At 42.9% G+C, this 27,656-nt stretch overlaps 1 protein-coding gene across 3 annotated transcripts in view; it reads right to left on the bottom strand.

Annotated features, from left to right (window-relative positions):
• The window catches only part of SRRM2 (serine/arginine repetitive matrix 2), a 438,109-nt gene that overhangs the window by 307,858 nt on the left and 102,595 nt on the right, over positions 1–27,656 (bottom strand). For all 3 annotated transcript variants that reach the window (XM_030209921.1, XM_030209923.1, XM_030209922.1), the window contains exons 7-8: positions 18,009–18,041; positions 10,780–10,830 (exon numbers count right to left, since the gene is read on the bottom strand). In XM_030209921.1, the coding sequence (XP_030065781.1) occupies positions 10,780–10,830; positions 18,009–18,041 (84 nt within the window). The remainder of the gene's footprint in view (positions 1–10,779; positions 10,831–18,008; positions 18,042–27,656) is intronic.

Genomic DNA, 27,656 nt, shown 5'->3' with positions numbered 1-27,656 from the left:
GCATGTGGGAAAAAAGAACCCGAATTATAGCTACGTCATGCAAGGTTCCACATTAGGAGTTACGGACCAAGAAAGGGATCTGGGTGTCGTCGTCGATAACACACTGAAACCTTCTGCTCAGTGTGCTGCTGCGGCTAAGAAAGCGAATAGAATGTTGGGTATTATTAGGAAAGGTATGGAAAACAGGTGTGAGGATGTTATAATGCCGTTGTATCGCTCCATGGTGTGACTGCACCTTGAGTATTGTGTTCAATTCTGGTCGCCGCATCTCAAGAAAGATATAGTAGAACTGGAAAAGGTGCAGCGAAGGGCGACTAAAATGATAGCGGGGATGGGACGACTTCCCTATGAAGAGAGACTAAGGAGGCTAGGGCTATACAGCTTGGAGAAGAGACGGCTGAGGGGAGACATGATAGAGGTATATAAAATAATGAGTGGAGTGGAACAGGTGGATGTGAAGCGTCTGTTCACGCTTTCCAAAAATACTAGGACTAGGGGGCATGCGATTAAACTACAGTGTAGTAAATTTAAAACAAATCGAAAAAAATTTTCTTCATCCAACGTGTAATTAAACTCTGGAATTCGTTGCTGGAGAAAGTGGTGAAGGAGGTTAGCTTAGCAGAGTTTAAAAAGGGGTTGGACGGATTCCTAAAGGACAAGTCCATAAACCGCTACTAAACGGACTTGGAAAAATCCAAATTTCCAGGAATAACATGTATAGAATGTTTGTACGTTTGGGAAGCTTGCCAGGTGCCCTTGGCCTGGATTGGCCGCTGTCGTGGACAGGATGCTGGGCTCGATGGACCCTTGGTCTTTTCCCAGTATGGCATTACTTATGTACTTATGAATCTGTCCAAACCCCCTTTAAATTCCGTAAGGCCAGCTGCTGTCACTACATTCTCTGGCAACTAGTTCCAGAGTCTAACTACACGCTGAGTAAAGAAAAACTTTCTCCTGTTTGTTGTAAAATTAACCATATTCTAGCTTCATCTTGTGTCCCCTGGTTTTGTTGTTGTTTGAAAGTGTAAACAAACGCTTCAAATCTGTCCGCTCTAATCCACTCATTATCTTGTAGACCTCTATCATATCACCCCTCAGCCGCCTTTTCTCCAAGCTGAAGAGCCCTAACCTCAGCCTTTCCTCATAGGGAAGTCATTCCATTCCCTTTATCATTTTCGTCGCCCTTCTCTGCATCTTTTCTAATTCCTTTATATCTTTTTTGAGACGCGGTGACCAGAATTGGACACAATACTCGAGGTTCGGTCGCACCATTGAGCAATACAACAGCATTATAACATCCTCATGTTTGTTTTCCATCCCTTTCCTAATAATACTCAATATTCTGTGCGCTTTCTTAGCTGCCGCAGCACACTGAGCAGAAGTTATTAACGTCTTATCCACGATGACTCCCAGATCCCTTTCTAGGTCCGTAACTCCTAACGCGGAAGCTTGCATGACATAGCTGTAATTCGGGTTCCTCTTACCCACATGCATCACTTTGCACTTGCCAACATTGAACTTCATCTGCCACTTGCACGCCCAATCCCCCAGTCTCGCGAGCTCCTCCTGTAATCTTTCACACTCCTCCTGCGACTTGACGACCCTGAATAATTTTGTGTCATCTGCGAATTTAATTACCTCACTAGTTACGTCCAACTCTAGGTCATTTATATATATGTTAAAAAGCAGCGGTCCCAACACAGACCCCTGGGGGACCCCACTAACTACCCCTCTCCACTGAGAATACTGACCATTCAACCTTACTCTTTGCTTCCTATCTTTCAACCAGCTCTTAATCCATACCTCCGATCCCATGACTCTCAAGTTTCCTCAGGAGTCTTTCATGAGGCAATTTGTCAAACGCCTTTTGAAAATCCAGATACACAATATCCACCTGCTCCCCATTGTCCACATGTTTGTTCACCCCCTCAAAAATATGCAGTAAATTGGTGAGGCAAGACTTCCCTTCACTAAATCCGTGCTGACTTTCAAGCTCATTTTCAAAGCACTTAGCCTCCCAAAGTTCCATTGAAACCTATGGAACTTAGCCTTCCAAAGTGCTTTGAAAATATGCCTGTCTCATCAGCCCATGTTTTTGTATGTAATTTTATTCTTGATAATAGCCTCTACCATTTTGCCCGGTACCGACGTCAGACTCACCGGTCTGTAATTTCCCGGATCTCCTCTGGAACCTTTTTTAAAAATCGGCGTAACATTGACTACCTTCCAGTCTTCTGGTACCACACTCGATTTTAGGGATAGATTGCATATTACTAACAGTAGCTCTACAAGTTCATTTTTCAGTTCTATCAATACTCTGGGATGAATACCATCAGGTCCTGGTGATTTACTACTCTTCAGTTTGCAGAACTGACCCATTACATCCTCCAAGTTTACAGAGAATTCGTTTACTTTCTCCGACTCACCTGCTTCAAATATGCTTTCCGGCACTGGTGTCCCTCCCAAATCCACCGAAGCAAAGAATTCATTTAATTTCTCCGCTATGGCTTGGTCTTCCCTGATCGTCCCTTTACCACCATTTTCGTCCAGCAGCCCAACCGATTCTTTAGCCGGCTTCCTGCTTTTAATGTATCTAAAAAAAATTTTTACTATGTATTTTTGCTTCTAACGCTAACTTTTTCTCAAAGTCCTTTTTTGCCCTCCTTATCTCCACTTTGCATTTGGCTTGACGTTCCTTATGTTTTATCTTACCACCTTCAGTTGGTTCTCTTCTCCACTTTCTGAATGATTGTTTTTTGGTTCTAATGACTTCCTTTACCTTACTGTTTAGCCACGCCAGCTGACGTTTGGTCTTTTTCCCCCTTTTTCTAATATGCGGAATATATTTGTCCTATACCTCCAGGATGGTGTTTTTAAACAGCATCCACGCCTGATGAAAGTTTTTTACACTGCGAGCTGCACCTTTGTCTTTTTTTTCAGTTTTTCTCATTTTGTCATAATCACCTTTTCTAAAGTTAAGTGCTAGCTTCCTAAGTTCACTTACTTCAATGCCAATATCAAAACTGATCATATTATGATCACTGTTAACAAGTGGCCCTCGCACCGTAACCCCCCACACCAGATCATGAGCTCCAGTAATGACTGTCTAGTATTTTTCCTTCTCTTGTGGGCTCCTGAACCAGCTGTTCCATGAAGCTGTCCTTGATTTCATCAAGAAATTTCACCTCCCTAGCGTGTACCGATGTTACATTAACCCAGTCTATATGTGGATAATTGAAATCACCCATTAATATTACATTGCCCAATTTATTCGCTTCCCTAATTTCCTTTGACATTGCTGCATCCGTCCGCTCGTCCTCACCAGGCGGATGGTAGTACACTCCTATCACCGTCCTTTTCCCCTTTTCATGTGGAATTTCAATCCACAAAGATTCCAATAGGGGTTTTGTCTCCTGCAATATTTGCAGCCTGAGTCAAGGTTCTCATTTACATACAGTGCTACCCCTCCTCCTATCCTATCTACCCTATCGCTACGATATAATTTGTAGCCCGGTATGACTGTGTCCCATTGGTTATCTTCCTTCCACCAGGTCTCAGAGATGCCAGTAATATCCAATTTTTCATTGTGTGCAATGTACTCCAGCTCTTCCATCTTATGTCTCAGGCTCCTGGCATTTGCGTATAGACATTTCAATGCATGCTGCTTGTTCTGTTTTATATTACATTTAATACATGGCATTATTAATGTTTTCTTCTGTCTGGTCATTATTAATTTTATTTAAGGCCATCTGGTCTACTACGATTTCTTTGACATCCTTACTTACAAGTAACCTTTTCTTCCCTGTCTGGGTGATATCGTCAAAAGATACCTTATCCCGAACCATGCACTTTTGAGCGACTGTCTGCCTCCCCCCCCCCCCCCCCCCCCCCCCCATTTCTAGTTTAAAAGCTGCTCTATTTTTTTTTTTTTTTATTTGTACCCCGCTCTTTCCCACTCATGGCAGGCTCAATGCGGCTTAGGTACTTATTTGTACCTGGGGCAATGGAGGGTTAAGTGACTTGCCCAGAGTCACAAGGAGCTGCCTGTGCCTGCAGTGGGAATTGAACCCAGTTCCCCAGGACCAAAGTCCACCACTCTAACCACTAGGCCACTCCTCCACTCTATTTCCTTTTTAAAAGTTGACGCCAGCAGCCTGGTCCCGCCCAGGTTAAGGTGAAGCCCATCAGATTGAAATAGGCTCTCCCTTCCCCAGTATGCTGACCAGTTCCTGACAAATCCAAAACCCTCTTCCCCACACCATCGTCTCATCACGCATTGAGACTCCGGATCTCTGCCTGGCACTTGGGCCCTGCGCGTGGAACAGGTATTATTTCAGAAAATGCTACCCTAGAGGATCTGGATTTGAGCTTCCTTCCTAAAAGCCTAAATTTAGCTTCCAGAACCTCTGTCCCACATTTTCCTACGTCATTGGTACCCACATGTACCAAGACGGCCGGCTCCTCCCCAGCACTATCTAAAATCTTGTCTAGGTGCCTCGTAAGGTCCGCCACCTTCGCAACAGGCAGGCAAGTCACCAGGCAATCCTCACGTCCACCAGCCACCCAGCTATCTACATGTCTAATGATTGAGTCGCCAACTACAACAGCGGTCCTATCTTTTCCCCTGTGGACTGTAATCGGAGACATATCCTCGGTGCGAGAGGATAATACATCCTCTGGTGGGCAGGTCCTGGCTACAGGAGTATTTCCTACTTCACCAGGGGAATGCTCTCCTTCCAGGAGACCTCTCTCCTCTGAAGTAGCACAGGGGCTACCTGACTGGAGGTGGGACCTCTCTACAACATTGCTGTAGGTCTGATCTATGTACTGCTCTATCTCCCTCATCTCTACCAAGTCTTGAACTCTAGCCTCGAGAGAACGGACCTGTTCTCTGAGAGCTAGGAGCTCTTTGCACCGGGCACACACATATGACTTCACACCAACTGGGAGATAATCATACATGTGACACAATGCAAAAGACTGGGTAGCACCCCTCCCGCTGCTGGACTGCTGACTCCATCTTAGTGTTTTTAAATCTTATACGAGTTAGCTATAGTATTAAGAATGTTAGTAAGATACAAGTGTTCTGTAGTTTATATAGGATATTGTATTATCCCTGTTGTGTTAACTGCTTAAATGGTAATTAATGGTAATGTATAGTAATGTAAGAGCACTCCTAGCTTATTAGTCTAATTACAGCACCTGCTATAAATGTAAAGTTGTCCTAGAGGAGGGGGGGGGGGGTAAATGAAAACCAGATCCTGCAGTGCCCGCTAGACTCTATCTGTTAATGCAAATGAAATGGCTCACTTCACTGGGTAGAGAAAAGCACAGCCCCAGAGAGCGCCCCCCCCCCCCCCCCCCCCCACACACACACAAACACACGATTTCAGCACAAAGAATAGGAAATCAGCAGCACAGCAATTCAATACAATTTAAAGAAAAACCTTCTAGCCCAAAGTTGTAAAACTAGCAATTTTAGATTAAGGAATAGGATAGACCCACAGCAAAAGAAAGGTGTTTTTTTTTCCTCTTAAAGTTTTAGATAAGATGTATACTCAAACAGTTATAGAAGAAAAGTTTTAGGACTCTAACAGTGTCAGTCCCTTAAACAGTTTAGTAAGAAAAGTTTTAGAACACAGGCAGACTGCTGCTAAACTAAACCAGCTCTAAGAATCCCAAAGGTTCAAGGTAAGTGAACCCCACTGACTTCCTTACTCCTGTGGCAGTACAAGGAGGAAGGGGACGGCTTTGGCACTGAATTTGAGCCTGCAAAGAGGTGGGATAATGTGGGATACAAATGCAATAAATAAATAAATAAATAAAATAAATTTATTTTTGGCATCCCCACCAGCAAAGGTATGATGATCTAAAGTGTTTGGGGGGGGGGGGGGGGGGGGGGAGGAAATGCATGGCCCCGGCCCCCTCCAATAGACAGGTGGCTATGCCCCCCCCCCCCGCCTTTAATCTCGTGATCAAAATTTTAATCAAAATGCAGCTATATATAGATTATAGATAGATGTGTGTGTAGATATATTTATAAATATAAAAAGCCTGTTGTACTGTGTGAATCTGTTTCACTGTCTTGTGCGCATGTACAGCAGAAGGCATTTAGTATAGAGCGCTGCTTACTTTTCCATCCAGTTATGAGCCCTGGCATCCAGACTTTGACAGTTGACAAAGCTTTTCTACTCTGGCAGAGTCTTGTAGTCCACAGGGAGATCTGGCTAAGGGGAAGCAACTGGGTAGTGGTGCTGAGTGGCATGGCTGTCAGAATTCCAAGCCTCAGAATCCTAGTTACTTGCAGAGCAGCAGAATGGAGCAACATGGCCAACTGTTGGAATGTTGTCATGCCAGTAGTATCCTGGATCACTTCCATCCTTGAGTGATGGACCTTTTGGATAGTAAAATTTATAAACATTTTAAAGGAATGGAATTAAAATGCAGTGAGCTTAGGAATGACTTGCCGCAGGTACTAAATAAGTGCCTGTATATGATATGTAAACCGCTTTGATTTAAACCACAGAAAGGTGGTATATCAAGTCCCATCCCCTACTTCATTAAAAAAAAAAACACCTTGTGGTAAATAAGTAAAAATAACCAGAATTGTTGAGGCTCCTTATGGATTTTTTTTATAGGTCATGATCCTTTTTCTTCATAGATAAGCAGGATATATCAGCTATGCGACTAGGTAATATTTCTATTGGTACTGAGGCAGAAAATAGTAGAAAACATAAAAAGGATTTTCTCGATATGCACGGTATTCCCAGCTCTCTGCTGTTGTGTGACTGCCTTAGCTTTTTGTTTTTGTCTGCTGACCCAGTTAAATGCCTTCATTTGTTTTCTTGTGATCCATTTATTTTTATTTATTGCATTTGTATCCCACATTTTCCCACCTCTTTGCAGGCTCAGTGTGGCTTACAATGTGTCATTATTGGTAGAGAATGGATTAGGAGAAAAACAGTTAGTGTTGTATACAGCGTAGCTTAATCAAATTAGAACAAATAGATATAAGTATTAAACAGTGCTTATAATAGGTAGTTGGGAATGTCAAAGAATATCGTAAGCGAGAGAGAGTAGATATAAGCAATAACAGTGCAGATAGTAGATAAGGTGGTGAGATAATACATTTATAGTTGCTGATCTAGTTGATATGCCTTGTTGAAGAGGTGGGTCTTCAGGGATTTGCGAACATTATATGGTTCATAAGTAGTTTTTATGTTGCGGGGCAGTGCGTTCCATAACTGTGTACTTATGTAAGAAAAGTTTGGTGCATGCGTTAGTTAGTATTTTAGGCCTTTACAACTGGGGAAGTGAAGGTTAAGGAATGTGCGGGATGTCCTTTTAGCGTTCCTGGGTGGTAAGTCTACCAGGTCTAACGTAGGCTGGGGCATCTCCATGAATGATTTTATGAACTAAACAGCATACCTTGAACGCAATGCGTTCTTTGAAGCCACTGTAATCTTTCCCTTAGGTTTTAGCACTTTCATATCTTGTTTTTCCGAATACAAGTCTTGCTGCGGCTCCTAAACTATTTAGCTAGAGCTTTTCAGCATTTCAAGTACATTTTTTGACAGCAGGTTGGATGTGGGATATTCATTCTTCCATGGAAACTGCTTTAGTTTTGGTGGTGGGGGGGGGGGGGGGGGGGAGGTTGTATTTGTTTTATTTCATCCTTTAATTTTACAGCAATGATTTTTCTTCACATCATCACAGGAGCAGGCTGATGACCTAAGTGGTGCCTGATGTGCAGTCAAAAGATATCCAAGACTGATAATCACAAGGATTGCATATGTTGTCTGATCATAGGCCATCATGTGCCTAATTATGACATCTGCAGAAGTATTTCACCTTAACCTATCACCCTCTGATAATTGAGGTTGATTAAACCTCTTTGATTTGACATAATCTGCACCAAAAGCATTGGTATGGAAAGACCCAGGAGCAGCAGCGGCAGTCAGATTATTCAGTGTACTTGAAGCTAAGACCTAAAAAGGCACAAAAGCACGGAGATTTCTGCTTAACCTGCTCTGTGTGTAAGAGTGTCCTTGGAATCTTGTTTGACAATGAAAAAGGTATGATACAGAGTGTTGTGCGAAAGCACCATTGTATCTACTTCATTCTCCATCAAAGTGCATGCCTCAGAGCAGAGAGATGGTTCTGGTAATTTACCTACTGCAGCAAGAAGGGAGGAACACAAAGCTTCCACAGGAATCAAAGAGAAACAACAAGGTAGAAGAGTAATATTCCAGGGATGTCAGTTAAGGAAGAGAAGTCCAAAACTTCTAAAAACTCTTTATACTTCAACAGTATAACAAATGCATGTACAGTCTGATCCACCAAATCCGTAAACAATGCTGACCCTACACTGGCCATGTTTAGGCATAAAGCCTTCCTCAGGGGTCTGTCACTGACGTATCAGGGGAACAAACAACAAGAGAATATTGCTCCAAAAAGTAAATTAAAATCAAACTCTGATACAAGAACTTCAAAAACTTTGCCAACTTGTGCTATCATCAAACAGAATTTGGAATAAGTGCACAGTGGAATTTCTTTGGCACAAGCCATGACAAGTCACCATGTGATGCCATAGGTGGTACAACAAAGCAACTAGCTGCTCAGGCTAGTTTGCAACGACCTAAAAATAGCCAAATTCTCACAGCACAAGGCTTGTTTGAATTTTGTGATCAAAAAATAAATAAAATCAAGTTCATTTTTGTTTCCAAGGATGAAATTGAATCTTCAAGATCTGCACAAGAGGAAAGATTCAGTAAAGCTTCCACAGTTGCTGGAACTCGTGAAAATCACCAGTTTATTCCCATTGACTTGAACCAAATTTCAGTCAGTAGAGTGTCAAATGATTCCTCCTCATTTGTTGTCAAACTTTGTCAGTCAGATGACCCAGTGAGTGTACCTGGCATAAATGTGTCTCAACTTCAGCCTGGGCAGTATGTTGCCTGTGTTTATGACAACAAATGGTGGATTGGCAATGTCTGTGACACATCATTTGAAGAACATGATGCCTTGGTCAACTTTATGCATCCAAGCGGGCCTGCACGATCATTTCATTGGCCTAGCAGAAGAGATTCTTGTTGGATTTCTGAACAGCATATTCTAGCAGTTCTTCCAGTACCAGCAACTACAGCACTTGGATGACAGTATACATTTCCAGAAACAGCAGTGAAACTTATCAGTGAAAACTTCTTGTCACTTCAGCACTGAGGTTTTACTTGGGAACCATTAAGACACCCCCATTAGGCTTGAGAAACTAGGCAAAGACAACCAAATGAGGCTTGGGAACCTCAAGTAAGATGCCCACCTTCAGGCTTGGGAACCTGTGCCAAGTGGCTGGACTTGCCTGGCTATCGGGCGTGACCTCTTGGCGATGAGGTTGCCACTTCCTATTGAATTGGTAGTGGCGTAGCCACCATGGACCAACGCATGCTTAAAGCAACTGAGTGACTTAGACAGCAATTAGAAACATCGATGGGCCCTATATCCGTTTCATCTATCATTCAACAATACTGGCCAAAAAACACTTTTTTTTGCAATCCTTATATGGAGAGACTCCAAATTGAAAACTACATATTCTGATAGAAAGAAATCTGCTCTTTCTAATGGTGCTAAAAGAAAGAATATTGAAGCTGTCCCACTGGAGATCAAGGGCATCAAAGATAGCCCAAAATGGGCAAAAATGCTTTTTATACCAACTTTGAACGCTTATAATTTTTCAACCACTTGAAGAAAAGTGCTGCAAATTGGAATGCCTCATTACAGCCGTGCATTTAGTACACCTACCAAAAATCAACCTGAAAGGCCAACTAGTTTAGAAACTACAGCAGCCTCAACATCGCTGTAAATTGATTTTTGCCGGTTTTTTTGGCAAAGTAATCAACCTGAAAGGCCAACTAGTTTAGAAACTACAGCAGCCTCAACATCGCTGTAAATTGATTTTTGCCGTTTTTTTGGCAAAGTTTGAGCCTAAACCATTCAAAACGTAAGAGGACTAGGAACATGGGGTTTTGCCAGTTCATTAAGCCCTAAAAGTAGTGCAGGTTCTCCAAATATCCCCCTTGTACTACTAAAACTTCCAGTTTTACAGCTTCTGGAAGTTGGCCCAAAATGTCATTTTTGCTCAGGCGACATTTTGCAACCCTTTACTTGAGGTCCCCTAGAACCTCCAATTTTTAGTCTTTTGAACTAAAATTTCACACAGCTTAGTTTTTTATCATAAAGAAACTATGTACCAAATTTCATCAAAATCTGAGATGGTGAGGTGGGGACGACCTTTAAAATTGGTCCACTTGACACGGAATGACTATATACATATACATACACACACATACAGATATAGATGTTATCCTCAGGATTCCATGTTGCTTACAAGCTCTATTTTGACACACTATCCTCAAACTACTGCTCAAACTACTGCTTCTCAAGTCTGAAACACACCTACTTTGATTGTTATCTTAACCTTACTAACATTAATACAAGTGTTGTAATTATGAGCAAATCTTGTTTTCTCCCCATTTACTTTCATAATTACACATCTACTAATAACATTGTGAAGTGCTGCGCCCTAATTCAAAAGCCAGGTATTTTCAGATTTTAATCTACAGCCTGTGGATTCCAGACCAATATTAAATTAAAGGAGTAGCTCCTACTTAAGCTGCGGATGAATGTTACTATTTTAGCTGCTTTCTCCTTTTGATACCTCTTATGACATCAAACTTAAGATGGGAAACTGTCATGCTAACATAACCCATTCAGCTTCCATACCTTCTCCGTTTCTTCTCCTTAGCCTTGTGTTTGCTTTTCGGGCTGGGAGAACTGTGAGGATAAAACAGTCATTTGATGAGCTCATATTCCAAATGAAACTATTAAAATATCAGTTCAAAAAATGCATTTATTAAGACTTTTAAAACTTCACCTAGATTCTTTATATAGAGTTTAACATATATGTGGCATATGAAGTGAAGTTACTCACCTGTAGCAGGTGTTCTCAGAGAACACCAGGACAAAAGTTCTCACATGTGGGTGACATCAAAGATGGAACCCCGATGTGGACGCTGTCCACAATTCTAACAACTTCTGGAAGCTTTAGGCAGACCCGACTACGCATGTGCTCGTGCAATACCACCCACCAAACTCATGCAGGACCCTCAGTTTTCCATAAAAAAGGCATAGAGAATACAATTCCTAGGGGAGGTGGGAGGAAATGTGAAAACATATGCCCTGCTGTCCTTGGAGAACACCTGCCACAAATGAATATCTTTGCCTTCTCAGAGGACAAGCAGGCCTATAGTTTTCACATTTGGAAATCCTTAGCAACTAGGCTCACCAAAAATAACCAGCTAGAGTCAATGGGTACTTGCAAAGGCAAGGCCAACAACACTAATAAAAACAGTCCTATTGTGAACAAATTCTGTAGAACTAACTGACCATACTGGCTATCATGGAGGGTATTCTGCTCAAGACAGTAATGAGATGTGATGTGTGGACTGAAGACCATGTTGCAGCTTTGCAAATCTCTTCAATAGAGGATGACCTCAAGTGGGCCACGGACACAGCCATGGACCTGATATTGTGGGCTGTGACATACCCCTCAATAGCACAGCATGGGAATAAGCATAGGCGATGCAGTTCGCTAGCTGACTGGATAAAGTATGTTTACCAATGGCTGACCCCATCCTGTTTGTGTCAAAGGAAACAAAGAGCTGGGTGGACTGTATGGGCTTTAGGTTACTCCAGATAGAATGCTTGCAGTTCAAGGTGTGCAGTGCACATTCACCAGGATGGGCAAATTGAGAAAAATGTTAGCAGGCCAACTATGACTGGTTATGATGGAACTCCAACACCACCTTAGGAAGAAACTTAGGATGCATGTGGAGAAGTACTTTGTTATGATGAAATTGTGTAAGGTATATCAGCTACTAGAGACTGCAGCTGGACAACTCTACGAGCTGAAGTGACTGCCACCAAAAATAAGACCTTTCAGGTCAGGTCCATCAGATGACAGGAATCAAGTGGCTCAAAAGGAGCTTTTATCAAATGGATGAGAATGACGAAGTCCCATGACACAGTCGGAGTTCTAATAAGGAGCTTTGACAGAAGCAAATCTTGTAAAAAATGAAAAATAATTAGAGGCTGTACAGAGATGAGCTAGCATTCTTGATGAAAATGACAACCGCTAATTCCATTGAGGTGGACCCTTACAGAGTTGGTTTTCAACCCAGACTCAGAGAGATGTAGAAAGGTACTCACGCAGTTTTTGTGTAGGATAAGTGAAAGGATCTAGGGTTGTGGCCTAACATGAGACGGCAAACCTCTCTCATTTGAAAGCATAAAACCGCTTAATGGAGTCTTTCCTGGAAGCCAACAATACCTTGGAGACACCTTCAGGCAGCTGAAGAGATGTTTAAGTTTTATGCTCTCAAAATCCAAGCCATGAGAGTCAAGGATTGGAGGTTGGAATGCAGAAGAGACACCTCGTTCTGTGCAATGAGGGTCAGATCACACTTCAATCTCCAAGCTTCTTCAGAGGACAACTCCACAAGAAGCGGGAACCAAATCTGCTGTGGCCAATAAGGCGCAATGAGGATCATGATTCCCTGATCAATATCGAGTTTCAGCAGTCTCTTCCCTATTAGAGGGACTGGAGAATACACATACAGAAGGCCCCACATCTGAGTCTGACGCAGACCTGAGGGACTGTTGTTGAGACGAGTGGCAGAAAGATACAGGGAAGGAAAGCCCCACTCTCAAAAGATCTTGTGAGCTATGCCCATATTGAGAGACCACTCGTGAGGTCGTATCAGGCTGCTCAGTCTCTCCACCAGATCGAGGAATTTTACTTCCCTAGCGTGTCCCAATGTTACATTTACCCAGTCTATATCGGGGTAATTGAAACCACCCATTATTATTGTATTGCCCAGTTTGTTTGCGTCCCTAATTTCCTTTAACATTTCTGCATCCATCTGTTCATCCTGGCCAGGCGGACGGTAGTACACTCCTATCACTATCCTTTTCCTCTTTACACATGGAATTTCAATCCACAGTGATTCCAAGATGTGTTTTGTTCCCTGCAGAATTTTCAATCTATTTGATTCATGGGTCATTCCATGTCATGTGGTCTGATTTCAGAGAAGTGCCCTGCTCGACCATCACGGATTTCGATGAAATTTTCTGTGAACATTCATACGTCACCAATTAACATTGGTAAAGTTTTACGTTCGCCGATGCAATACTTGCTGAGATATAGTCATCTGTTTGACCCCATACTGGAGCCTTCCATGACTCCGAGATTTCGGCAACTTTGAGACACTATCTCCGGCAATATTTTGTTGAGAGAAACAAAACTTGGCCATCTTGTACAACTTTTTGCGCTCTATTAAACAAAATAATAAAAAATCTTCATGAGCGATTTCCATGAAGAAAACTTGGAGCAAACGTGGTCTGAAAAATTTGCGGCACAAAAAAATTGTAAAGTTTGGCTTTTTTTATCTCTGGAATTAAAGGTGTGATAAACGTGAAACTTTGCACACAACAACTTAACACAAGGTTTTCAAATATAAAATTTCATTCTCCTAATATTTTCCGTTAGTTCACAAATTGAGTGTAAAGTTGATTTTTGCAAAAACGCCCAAAATAGGGTATTTTTAGCCCACTTTTACAAAAAAAAGACCATCTGGAAACTCTTTTTAATCATTTTCATTAGAAAGAGCATGTTTCAAACCCCTTAAAAAAGTAGGGTTGGTTTTTCATCGCTGGCATATAAGGCCCTAGAAATAGGGACAAAGTTGAGGACGTTGCTATCTCAACATCACATGCATTCTATTTTTGTTTTATACAGACATTATTAGTACCTAAATTGCGTTGGTCCATGGTGACATTGTCACTACCAGTTCAGGAACTTGAACCAGTAACCCCATCGCCATAAGGGTCACGCCCGATAGCTGTGCAATATCAGCCACGGGTGGGTTTCTTGAATGAGGATCCCAAGCCTATAGTTTGGCTTCTTCATCAAGGTTCCAAAGCCTTGTGTGGGTATCTGTCTGGTTCCCAAGCCGACGATTGGGCAGCTTATCCTAGGTTCCTAAGCCTAAAGTGGGTATCTTAAATGGTTCCCAAGCCGAAGTCCGTAATGTTAGTATGAACTGCCAAATTCAAACGATTGCTTATTTATTATTGAATTTACGAGCCACTTTCTTTAGTGTCACTTCTGGGAATTGATACTGGCGGTCTGACGACGTAACTGATGGCGCTGGAAGCACACAAATAAGATGTTGTGCTGGAACCCAACAAACATCTTTTCTTTCAGGCCAATAAAATGAATGAGCCGGGCCTGGTGGATGCATAAATGTTAACAATGCATCATTTTGTTCGATGGAAATTTCTACAACGTTGCCTACCCACCACTTATTGTCATAAATGCAGGCAACGTAACAACCAGGCAATAGTTTGGCCAATTTTAAATTAGGATCGACGATATCGGAAATTTTGGCCACAAAGTTAATCGTGTCATTTAAAACTTTGCTGACAGAAATCAAATTCGAATCAACTGGCACAAACTGGTGATCTCTTGTGCCAGCTATTGTGCAGCTAGCTTTTCATCTTTCCTCTTGCAGCATCCTGTTTTCTTGGATTTCTTCAGTCAGAACATACATATATTTAATTCCATGAATGCTTTTGTCACAAAAGTTAAACAGATCTATTGGCGTCAGTATTTGGTCGGTTAATGGTCACTGGAGGCTGGCTCGAGCAGCCAAACGTTTAGTCGTGCCACCAACTCCATCACATGGTGACTTGCCATGACTCGTGCCAAAGAAGTTCCATTCGGCCTCAATTTCAAAATCATTCTTGTGATTGCACAGATTGACAAAATTTTAGTAATTTTTGTATTGTGCTGCTGAACCGTCACTAAAGTAGTATATTCTTGTAATCTTCGTTTTATTTGTCAAAAACTCAATCAACTTCTAAATGAACATGTGCATGGAAACCGTATCATGTTGGATATGATCAGAAATTACGCAGCAGTTGACAATTTGAAGCACGCCATCTTTATTGATATAATAAGCGACGAATGGATGCACTGCGCATTGTAAAAAACAAAAAAGCAAAAAGGCACACAACTGCTTACAAAACAGTATATAAAAAACAACAAAGCAGAAGAATCAAATACATTTATTAGAACAATACCCGACGTGGCCACGTTTCGCCCTCAGGCTGTGCCAGGGGTACAAACTATCAAAAGTGTATATAAATATATCATATACACTAATAGTGGGATGAGAACCGTTATTCCAAAAATCTAGTTCCACTTATCTGCTTATCAGGACAGTTTTGGCATCGCTGCAACATACAATCTTTGGCATCCAGATCGCAAACTGCCTTTCCCATAAACATCTTGTAGTCTTCTTTAAAGTTGGCACCTTGTAGCATAAGCTTAACATTCTGATGGATGGTGCAGACACAGACGGAATGTGTGCCCGAGGCACCAACAGTAACACACCACTTTGGTCTGAGTTCACAGAATTTGGAAAAACCAATTTCAGCATCATATTTGTTTAGATATGCTACATACAGTTCTTTCAGATGGCACAGTAGCAACCGCTTTTGTTTTTGAACCTTGATGCCATCAAGCCGAACAGAAACAAAATCTTTTTTACCAGGGCACATCCTGCTAAATTCATCATCCTCGTAGAAATCTCGAACTTTGTCGGCGATTGCCTTTGGTAGCAGTTTGCCAACTTTTGCATCCGGTAGTGCACACATGCTTCTCTCTTGCTTTAATTTTTGCGCTGTTTTAACCATACGTTCTGAAACGCTAAACGTTTTTGCTGTCACTGGTATTGACCAACTCTTTGGGGCCAAAGTCAATAATTGAATTTTCATGGATCTATTGGATATTTTAATTTTCGTTTTCACATCTTCGATTAGGTCAGTGTAATCTTGGCATGACAGGCATTCCTTAGCAGTCGACTTGCTAGTCTGTCCAATATCTTCGGCTAATACTGCAGTGGCTACCATGATTTTTTTCTGCTACCACTTTCTGCACGCATTCAATTTTTCGTTTCACATATCCACTTTTATCCCTACTGGCCAACCTCCGAATTTTTAATGGAAAAGTCCCCAAATCAGTTAAACTTTGATCAAGAGTGTCTGAAATGTCCATATCGTAATTTTCTGTTGACGATGACTCTGCCTTGCTTTTGACCATAGAAACATATTTGGCTTTACACTTGGAACACATTTTTTTGGCCCGGCTTCACATTTGCTTTCAATTTTTTCAAATCATCAGACATGGCTAGATCGACTTTCAACAGTCCATGTTTAACTATGTGATTTTGTTTGTCGAATGGGTTGCAGCCCGACTTTTGCTGCATTTCGTACTTTTCCAAATACATCGCTTTGTGATGCAGGCAGATTTGGACGTCGTCAACCTCCGATTGCCGAGTAATGAGCATTTTTTCATTAGCGGACAAGCTGTGCACATAATGCAGGCCAATTTCTTTAGAATAAAATGAACCATGGTGGCAAGTTGACAACAGTTTTTTTCCAACAACGTAAATGGGCAAAGTGGGATTGTCAGTTTACTCTGACATTCATTTTTCGCATATTAAGCAAAATCGCAATAATTAATAATATGAAGTGTATTAAATTAATGCGAATCTGAAAAAGAGAAGTTATAAAGATTCTTATGTTATGACAGAAACATATAACTACACCTGCACAGTACAGAATCCTATAGCTGAAACATGCTAATGCGCGGCATCAATAAGGAACTTACAGAATATTTAACCAATGTCAGTGTAGAAGCACCGCTAGTAGACTAACAGATTCATATAGCATACAAAAAAATGAATTATACACTTTAAACTACAGCAGAAATGGAAAGAAAACGACACAATATAGAAAAATGTATGTTGAAGTATATGACGTTGCGATAGCAACGTCCTCAACTTTGTCCCTATTTCTAGGGCCTTATATGCCAGAAATGAAAAACCAACCCTACTTTTTTAAAGGGGTTTGAAACATGCTCTTTCTAATGAAAATGATTAAAAAGTTTCCAGAAGGTCTTTTTTTTTTTTTTTTTTTTTTTTTTTTTTTAAGTGGGCTAAAAATACCCTAACTTTACACTCAATTTGTGAACTAATGAAAACCCAGAAACCAATTAAGGTAAACAATTAACGTAAATTGTAACATATTCGAAAACCTTGCGTTGATAAGTTGTTGTGTGCAAAGTTTCATGTTTATCACACCTTTAATTCCAGAAATATATAAAACCAAACTTTACAATTTTTTCGTGCCGCAAATTTTTCGGACCAAGTTTGCTCCAAATTTTCTTCATGGAAATCGCTCATGAAGATTTTTTAATTATTTTGTTTAATAGAGCGCAAAACGTTGTACAAGATGGCCAAGTTTTGTTTCTCTCAACAAAATATTGCCAGAGATACAGTGTCTCAAAGTTGTCGAAATCTCAGAGTCATACCATAGAAGGCTGCAGTATGGGGGTCAAACAGATTACTATATCTCAGCAAGTAATGCATCGGCGAATGTAAAACTTTACCAATGTTCATTGGTGACATGTATGAATGTTCACAGAAAATTTCATCGAAATCCGTGAGGGTCGCACAGGGACCTCCAGACCACTTGACATGGAATGACCCTATACCCTGGCAAGGGAAGGTATCAGTAACACTCAAATATGATGCTGAGAGGAATCACAAAAGACACGTCTTCCCCTCACCACAGATGCAAAAAAAGGTCATTGGTCCCGTGGTTACGAGTTGGGCAGGAAGACACCCACTTATGTGTGGTGGGAGTGCTACCTCAAGCTTTTAAAGGAACGCTGGGCAGCATTTCCGCACCAGACATTGTGGATCATGTCACCCACATGACAGAATTAGCTGGTCTGCTTGTCCTCAGAGAATCCTATTATCACTGAAGTCTCTCATGTTACATGAATCTATTTTGAGATGAACACCTGTCCTTCCTTTGATTCTTACCTGTGCTTCCTCTTTTTAGACTCTGATTCAGACCTAAAGAAAAAAAAAATTGTAACGGTAAAAGAGCAGAAAAATAAATACAGCGTTTTGCATTACTTTTAGTAAGAAGAATATACAATAAATCATACAACAGACAATAACAACAAACATTAGGAATGGAAACAGACAATCCTTACATTATGTGAAAGCAAGAGTGCTGGGGAGGAACATGAAAGTACCATAGGCACAAAAGTAAAGGGAGATTTCATTTACATCTGAAATGATTAAGTAAATGTCTCATCAAGACATGCAAGGGAAGTAACGTTCCTATATACCATAAAGTGAAATTACTCACCTGTAACAAGATGTTCTCTGACAGGACACATATTACCATAGGTGGGTGATGTCAGCAACAGAGCCTCGGTGTGGATGCTGCTCAGAGATCTAAATTTTCTAGAAGCCTTTGGCAGCCCTGACTGTGCATATACGAAAGCCTTCCTGCCTGCCTCAATCACACGGGACCAACAGTTAAATACAAAAGCTTAGAGAATACAACTCCTAGGGGAGGTAGGTGTGTGTGTGTGGGGGGGTGGGGGGGTGGGGGGGGGGTTACGTGAGAATGCTTGTCCAGTTGTCCTGATGCCACTTGCTAAAAGGTGATAACTTTGCTTTCTCTGAGGACAAACAGGACATCCATATTAACACAGGAGGGAATCCCTAGCTACCAGGCTCACTGAAAACAGTCAATAGGGACTTGCAACAGGCAAGGCCAACCAGAAACCAATTAAGGTAAACAATTAAGGTAAATTGTAACATAAAAATCTGTTATGTAAATGCAGCCTGGAACAGAACAGAATGGGCCTAGGAGTGTGGAGTTGGATTCTAGACCCCCGAACAAATTCTGCAGAACTGTCTGACCAAACCAGCTGTCGCATTAGGAATCCTGTTCAAGGCAGTAGCGATGTGAAAGTGTGGTCAGAAGGCCATGTCGCAGCTCTGCAAATCTCCTCAATGGAGACTGACCTCAAGTGGACTACTGACACAGCCATGGCTCAGACATTATGAGCTGTGACATGACCTTCCTGAGTCAGCCTAGCCTGGGCATAAGTGAAGGAGATGCAGTCTACTAGCCAACCGGATAAAGTGTTTTTACCAATGGCCTACCCCATCCTGTCTGAGTCAAAAGAAACAAAGCTGGGTGGACTGTCTACGGGCTTTAGTCTGCTCCAAATAGAAGACTAAGGCTCACTTGCAGCCCAAGGTGTGCAGTGTGCTTCTGCCAGGATGGGCATGAAGTTTTGGGAAGAATTTTGGAAGGAAAACTGACTATGATGGAATTCCGAAACCACCTTAGACAGGAAGCTAGGGTGTGTGCAGAGAACTATCTGTTATGATGAAACATTTTGTAAAAGTGGATAAGAAGCTCAATGACTGTGTGCTGAAGTGACCGCTACCAAAAAACCAAAACCTTCCATGTCAGGAACTTCAGGTGGCAAGTGTCAAGTAGCTCAAAAGGAGCTTTCATCAGCTGGATAATGATGATGTTGAGGTCCCACGACACCATTGGAGGTCTGATGGGGAGTAAGCACCAACTGCACTGAGGTGAACCTTTACAGATTTGGTTTTCAACTAGGGCTGTACCTAATATTCATATTCGATTTGGCCCCAAATACATTATTCGTAATCGGCCAAACAGTGATTTAAATTAGAATACGAATCATCTGGGGCTCTACTGTGCTAAATCCTACTGAAATAAATGCTTGGATATCTGATTTCACATTGTTTCTTTTATTATTTGTTATGCTAAAGCTTAAGGCCCATTATTTGCATTCGGTAAAATAATATTTTTCATTATTCGTATTCAAATAGTAAAATACGCTATTTGGTGCAGCTCCGTTTTCAACCCAGACTCAGAAAGGTGTAGAAGGTACTTAAGCAGTTTTTGTATAGGGTAAGTAAAAGAAGCTAGGACCTTGCTCTCACGCTAGTTGGCAAACCTCTTCCATTTAAAATTATAAGAACGCATAGAGGAATCTTTCCTTGAAGTGAGCAGGACCCAAGAAACACCCTAATGCAGTTGAAAGGATACAAGTTCCAAGCTCAACATCCAAGCTGTGAGGGCCAGGGATTGGAGGTTGGGAAGCATGCCCAGTTGAGGGTATGGCTGTTGTCTCTGGCCGGAGCTCTGGATAACAAGGCAGAAGCAGTATACAAAGGGGGGGGGGGGGGGGACCCCTGAACAGAGTTGCAGCTGAAGCCTCTTGTTATGGTAGTAGTTTAGAAATTTTTTGTTTGTTTGATGACAACTCTTTCACACTGTTACATGAGGGACACACAAGCACATTATACACGCACATAGCACATTTCCCACACAAGTGCAGATTTAAAAAAATGCTAGCAGACTGCTCCACTGAGAAGTCATCCTCTTGAAAGACAGTTCCAAACCTGCCGGAAAATTCTGAACGTTAAAAGGTAGGCACTTCTTTCTGTGCATTGCACGGAATGCTCATTTTAATACTAATGAGCTTGTTGTAATACATTTACATAGGATGATCAGTAGCTGCTACTGCGAATGGTAAAAGCAACGCAGAACCCCTTTGTGGATTAGAAGCTGAATAACGTGTGCTAGACTGGCTACAACCAGTCTAATTCAAATGTTGCAAGCAGACTGGAGCAGAACTGAGGGACTTTGTTTTTGAGGTGAGCGAGGCGGTGCACCATGCTCAGAAGATCTCCCGGGAAATGCCCGTAATGAGAAACCACTTATGTGGTTGTATCACCCTGCTCAGTCTGTCTGCCAGACTGTTATCTTTGCTGGCCAGATATGTAGCTCTGAGTATCATGCCATGACTGAAGTCCACTGCCAAATCCCAACTGCTTTCTGACACAATAGTACTATTCTGTGCCCCCCTGCTTGTTGACACAGTACATCGCAACCTGACTGTCCATTCGGATAAGGATAATTTGCTGTATTAGTTGATACCTGAAAGCCTCTAGAGTATCCCAAACAGTAGCTCCAGGAGACTGATGTGGAACTGATTCTCTGGGGCAAACCTATAACCTTGAGTGTGAAACCCATCCACACGAACCTTCCAGCTCAGATTGGATACATCTATCTTCCTTGTGAGGAGGAATTTGGGAGTCCCAGGATCAAATTGATTTGAATGGTCCACCACAAGAGCAACTCCGTGAGCTGCAGCATTACAGTGATGACATCTACTACATTTCTTTTGGCCTCAGACCACTGGGAAGCTAGGGTCCCATTGGTCCTCTCTGAAATGGAGGTGTGCCATAAATGGGACATGAATAGTAGAGCCCATATGGCCCAACAACCTCAACATCTGCTGAGCTGTGACCTACTTGCTTTGCTAAACCTGAAGAGTGATGCTGACTCTGGCAGGTAGGCTTGAGCCTGAACAGTGTCAGCTCAATGAATTCTTAGGAGTAACCTAAGGATGTATTATTTCACAGAAAGGGTGGTGGATGCGTGGAATGGCCTCCCGGTGGAGGTGGTAGAGTCGAGGACTGTTCCAGAATTTTAAAAGGCATGGGATAAGCATGTGGGATCGCTTAGGAACAGGAAGAATTAGGGGTTACAGAGGATGGGCAGACTGGATGGGTCATATGGCCTTTATCTGCAGTCATGTTTCTATGTTTCTAATTCCAATTGCTGGAGAGGTAGGCTTGAGCCTGAACAACGTCTAACAGGCTCAATGAATTCCAATTGCTGGAGGAGGAGGAGATGGGACCTTCAGTAGTTGACTATGAACCCTAGCAACTCTAGCACCCAAACAGTTCGCCACACTGATTCCTAAACATCCTCCCTTTGACGTGCTCTTTACCAGCCAACTGCCAAAGTAGGGAAGCACATGTACCAAGAGGAATTTTGTGAAGACCATGGGAGCAGAAATAAGGCCAAAAGGCAGGATGGGATACTGGAAATGGTGTTTCCCTACTCGAAAGCAGAGATAGGTTACAGGAGTAGTGCAATGAACTGTGAGCCAAGGGACACACGTTCAAATTCCACTTTTTTTGCTATTAAGATAGACATGGGGGAAACCACAGCTTGCCCTGGGATTGGTAGCATAGAATGTTGCTACTATTTGTGTTTCTGCCAGGTACTTTTGACCTGGATTGGCCACTGCTGGAAGCAGAATATTGGGCTAGATGGACCATTGGTTTGACCCAGTACGGCTATTCACATCCATTAAGTCCAGAGAGCACAGCCAATGGTTTGCCTGAATCATGGGAAGTAGGGTGCCCAGGAAAACCATCCTGAACCTTTCTTTGAACAGAGTTTTGTTCAGGGCCCTTAGGTCTAGGATGGGATGAAATTCCCCTGTGTTCTTGAGCATGAGGAAATAATTGTAATAGAATTCTCTTCCCTGGTGGCATGGGTTCCACCGCATGGGCCTGTAGAAGAAAAGAGAGTTCCTCTTTGAGTACATGCTGGTGCTGAGAGCTGAACCTTTATGATCCTGGTCGACAATTTGGAGGGTGTCCCTCTCCCACAACATATTTCGAGAACCTTGATCTAAGATTACAAAGGGCCATCTTGCTTGGAAAAACTCAGCCTCTCTCTGACTGGTAGGCCATCTGGGACAGCCCACTTTTATAGCAGCTCTGCTTTCTTGGAGCCAGTCAATAGCTCATCCCTTGCTTTGACTGGCAAGCTGGCTAGGGTTTCTGTGCTCGTTGCTGCCAACAGTGGGAGCGGGAACCCTGGAACTTTTTGGGGGAGGCCTGAACGAGTGATTGAATGCCTAGGTCCTCCTCTGACCACCACTCAAAAACCTCAAAGAAGTGGAGGCTGCTGAAGGAATGGCATCAGCATGTTTCTTGATAAGGTCAGCAACCTCCACTTTGTCCCCCAAAATATTATTTCCTGGGAAGAGGAAATCTGCAAATTTTTCCTGAACCACTGGTTCTAGATCTGAAAGAAGCATCCAGGTGGGTCAGCACATATCATTCCTTAAGGTGGAGACTCTGGACACCGTAACAAAATTATCATAGGTTGCCTGGGCCATGTGATTCCTGCAATCCTTTTGCTTGGCTACTGACTGGCAGAGCTCTGCGGCCTGCTCTGAAGCCAGAGTGTATGCGCATTCCACCATACTTCATATCAAGTTCTTCATATGAAGGATCATATAGAGTTGGTTGGACTGAACAAAGGAAATGAGCACAGAGCCTTGGAAAAAAAAATTTGGAGCAGCTGGTTCAGAAACCAACAAGAGGGGGAAGAATTCTAGAACTTGTTCTTAGTGGAGGACAAAGAAGTGAAGGTAATGGTGCTGGGGCCGCTTGATAACAATGCTCATAATGTGATCAGATTTGATATAATATATGGAATAAGTAAACATAGGAAATTCAATACATTAGCATTTAACTTTCAAAAAGGAGACTATGATAAAATGAGAATGATTAAAAAAATATAATTTAGAAGAGCACCTGAAAAGGTCAGAAATTTACATCAGGCGTGGATGCCATTCAAAAATGTCATCCTGGAAGCCCAGACCAACTATAGTCCATGTTTAAAAAAAAAAAAGGAGAAAGGCCAAATGACAGCTGACATGGTAAAAACTGAGGTGAAGGAAGCTAGTAGAGCTAAAAGAAAATCCTTCAGTAAACAGAAGAAAGATCTGACTCAAAATAATAGGAAACAGCAAAAGGAATAGCAAAGCACTGATAAGGAAGGCAGAGAGAGACTTTGGAAAGAAGATTGTGTGGAAGGATCTCGTCATCACCTGGAACAGTGTCCTCCATATCTCAAGGACCACGCTTCACTTTAAAGTTTACATGAGCCGGCATCCGTCGTGCTGCCTAGCTTTGGCAGCAAGACTAAGATGGAGAGGTTAGTTTGGCCCACTTTTATCTGCCCTCCATTTTTTCTTTTCGTTCTCCCTCTTCCCCCCTCCGCCCCCGTTGGCCATCTCCCATGTCGCGTGTTCTTCACCTCTGGATCAGTTTTCCTGATGCAGATTCCGCCCCGCCCTACCTTCTTTTTGCCCTTTTCTCTCTCTTTCCATGTCTTTTTTTTTTTTCTTGCTTTTGCTGCTGTCACACAGGTCACCGAATGCTCATCGCTGAGCTAAAAACTACCACCCCCTCCTTCCCCTGCAAAATAATAATTACTAAATAAATAACAAATTTAAAAAAAATGATGGAAAAGGAAATATATTTTTAAATAGGTGTACTAATGCATACATAAATACTTTTGTATAATTTCCGGTAGTCTTACCATTCAATAAATTAATACATGAATCGACAAACTAATTTGCAGTCCTCTGCTTGGTGTTAAAACCTGGCCGCGGTCCTACACTCATATTGATTTTGTGCCTAACCTTCAAACTAGCTTTTGATGTGGGTCTATGGTTACTGCCACCATGTTATAAGTCAGCCTGATGCCTTTGTTTTGTTTTGGGTGTTGAGTCCCACCCCAACCCTCTTGGTGTGTTCCCTGCCCTTTAGCCCCGCTTGTTATAAATAAATTTTAAATTCAGTTTATGTGTGTGTGTGTGTGTGTGTGTATATACATATATACATATATATATATATGTCTGTGTGTGTGTTAAAGATGTGGAGAGGGACGAAACAGATGCAGCTGTTGCAAATGCGTCAGATGAAGGTTATTGACATCCCAGCCAGTGTTACTGAAGAGGAATTCCATCGCTATGTAGCTGTTGATTACGATCTACAAACAGCTGAAGACAGCACTGATGTTGAGATATGCGCCTACACGCAGGCAACAACGGCTGATGATGGAACAGATGAAGAAATGAGCAGCGAGGCACATGCTAATGAAATTCAACAACCTCCTCCTGTCACTTTTGCAAGAGCGCTGGAGAGTCTGAACAACCTGCGGGCCTATCTGGAGACCACTGGATGTCAGTGCTATGACAGTTATTACCGTCCAGCAGACGTAGTCTATGGAACTCACAGACCCAAGAGTGTACAGAGGACTATAACTGATTACTTCAAGCATGCCTAATGTCAGTTAACTGAGACTGTATAATGTATCTCTCTATATAAAACGCACAACGTTCTAATGAAGCCAGAAGTCTCCAAACATTCTAAATTTGTAGTTGTGAAGATCGCTGTTCCTCCATGAGTGTCTGCCCCGCCCTCGCGTCACAATGTGATGTCGTCGAGGGCAGAGCACTGACACTCAACGAATCGCATAGCCCACCCGTTGCTACGCGATGAAACGTGACGTCAGACGCATAGCGAACCTATGCGAACGACATGCAAGAAAGGAGGACTACCATCGCACCGAGACAGCCTGAACGTGCGAGGGAGGGAGGGAGACACGCAGGCAGCCTGAACGTCGGAGGGTGGGAGGGCGCGAGCCAGCCAGCCTGACCGTGGGAGGGAGGAAGGGGGGCCATGACCCTGAAAGGTGGAGGGAGGGGGGACCGCGACCCTGAAGCTGGGAGGGGGGAGGGGAGGAAAAAGGGGAGGAGAAAGGGGGAGGGGAAGGAGGGTGGGAGACAGAGGGGGGGGGGGGGGCCCTGCCGCACACTCATTCATTCTCACACACACACACTCTTACACAGACAGCCTCACTCTATGTCACATACACACATTCGCACTTTCATTCTGTCTCTCTCTCTCTCTCTCTCTCTCACACATTCTCACACACACTCTCTCAAACATACACACTCCGAGGAAAACCTTGCTAGCGCCCGTTTCATTTGTTAAGGAAGCGGGCCTTTTTTACTAGTATATATAATAAACAGTACTGTACATATGTTTATCAGATGTCAAGCTTCTTTGGGTCACAACGGTTAAGTGTATGCTCCGGTTAACTGCATGTATTTCTTTGGTCCCAGACCCTTGCACTTAAGCAGACTGCACTGTGTGTGTGTATATACACACACACATATACACATACATACATACACATATATACATACATACACATACACTAGTAAAAAAGGCCCGTTTCTCACACAAATGAAACGGGCGCTAGGAAGGTTTTCCTCGGAGTGTGTATGAGTGTGTGTGTGAGAGACAGTGAGACTGGATGAGAGTGTGTGTGTGAGACAGAGTGTGTGTGACTGCGTATCTGAGACACAGTGAGCATGAGAGAGAAAGCGAATGATACATACCTGTAGCAGGTGTTCTCCGAGGACAGCAGGCTGATTGTTCTCCCGACTGGGGTTGACGTCCATGGCAGCCCCCACCAACCAGAACAAAACTTCGCGGGCGGTCCCGCACGCAGGGCATGCCCACCGCGCATGCGCGGCCGTCTTCCCGCACGTGCGCGACCATTCCTGCTCAGTTGAATGACAAGCAAAGGAATGAGTAAAACGCAACTCCAAAGGGGAGGAGGGAGGGTAGGTGAGAACAATCAGCCTGCTGTCCTCGGAGAACACCTGCTACAGGTATGTATCATTCGCTTTCTCCGAGGACAAGCAGGCTGCTTGTTCTCACGACTGGGGTATCCCTAGCTCTCAGGCTCACTCAAAACAAGAACCCAGGTCAATTGAACCTCGCAACGGTGAGGGAATAACAGAAATTGACCTAAGAAAGAACAACTAACAGAGTGCAGCCTGACCAGAATAAATTCGGATCCTGGAGGGTGGAGTTGGATTCAAACCCCAAACAGATTCTGCAGCACCGACTGCCCAAACCGACTGTCGCGTCGGGTATCCTGCTGGAGGCAGTAATGCGATGTGAATGTGTGGACAGATGACCACGTCGCAGCCTTGCAAATATCTTCAATAGTGGCTGACTTCAAGTGGGCCACTGACGCTGCCATGGCTCTAACACTATGAGCCGTGACATGACACTCAAGAGCCAGCCCAGCCTGGGCGTAAGTGAAGGAAATGCACTCTGCTAGCCAATTGGAGATGGTGCGTTTCCCGACAGCGACCCCTTTCCTATTGGGGTCGAAAGAAATAAACAATTGGGCGGACTGTCTGTGGGGCTGTGTCCGCTCCAGATAGAAGGCCAACGCTCGCTTGCAGTCCAATGTGTACAACTGACGTTCAGCAGGGCGGGTATGTGGTCTGGGAAAGAATGTTGGCAAGACAATTGACTGGTTAAGATGGAACTCCGACACCACCTTTTGCAGGAACTTAGGGTGAGTGCGGAGTACTACTCTGTTATGATGAAATTTGGTATAAGGAGCATGAGCTACCAGGGCTTGCAGCTCACTGACTCTACGAGCTGAAGTAACTGCCACCAAGAAAATGACCTTCCAGGTCAAGTACTTCAGATGGCAGGAATTCAGTGGCTCAAAAGGAGGTTTCATCAGCTGGGTGAGGACGATGTTGAGATCTCATGACACTGCAGGAGGCTTGACAGGGGGCCTTGACAAAAGCAAGCCTCTCATGAATCGAACGACTAAAGGCTCTCCAGAGATGGCTTTACCCTCTACACGATGATGGTAAGCACTAATCGCACTAAGGTGATTCCTTACTGAGTTGGTCTTGAGGCCAGATTCTGATAAGTGCAGAAGGTATTCAAGCAGGTTCTGTGCAGGACAAAAACGAGGTTCTAGGGCCTTGCTCCCACACCAAACGACAAACCTCCTCCACTTGAAAAAGTAACTCTTTTTAGTGGAATCCTTTCTAGAGGCAAGCAAGACACGGGAGACACCCTCAGACAAACCCAACGAAGCAAAATCTATGCCCTCAACATCCAGGCCGTGAGAGCCAGAGACTG

Source organism: Microcaecilia unicolor, chromosome 7 (genome assembly GCF_901765095.1).
Source record: "Microcaecilia unicolor chromosome 7, aMicUni1.1, whole genome shotgun sequence".
Classification (NCBI taxonomy): Eukaryota; Metazoa; Chordata; class Amphibia; order Gymnophiona; family Siphonopidae; genus Microcaecilia; species Microcaecilia unicolor.
This window is presented reverse-complemented; position numbering and strand designations above follow the sequence as displayed.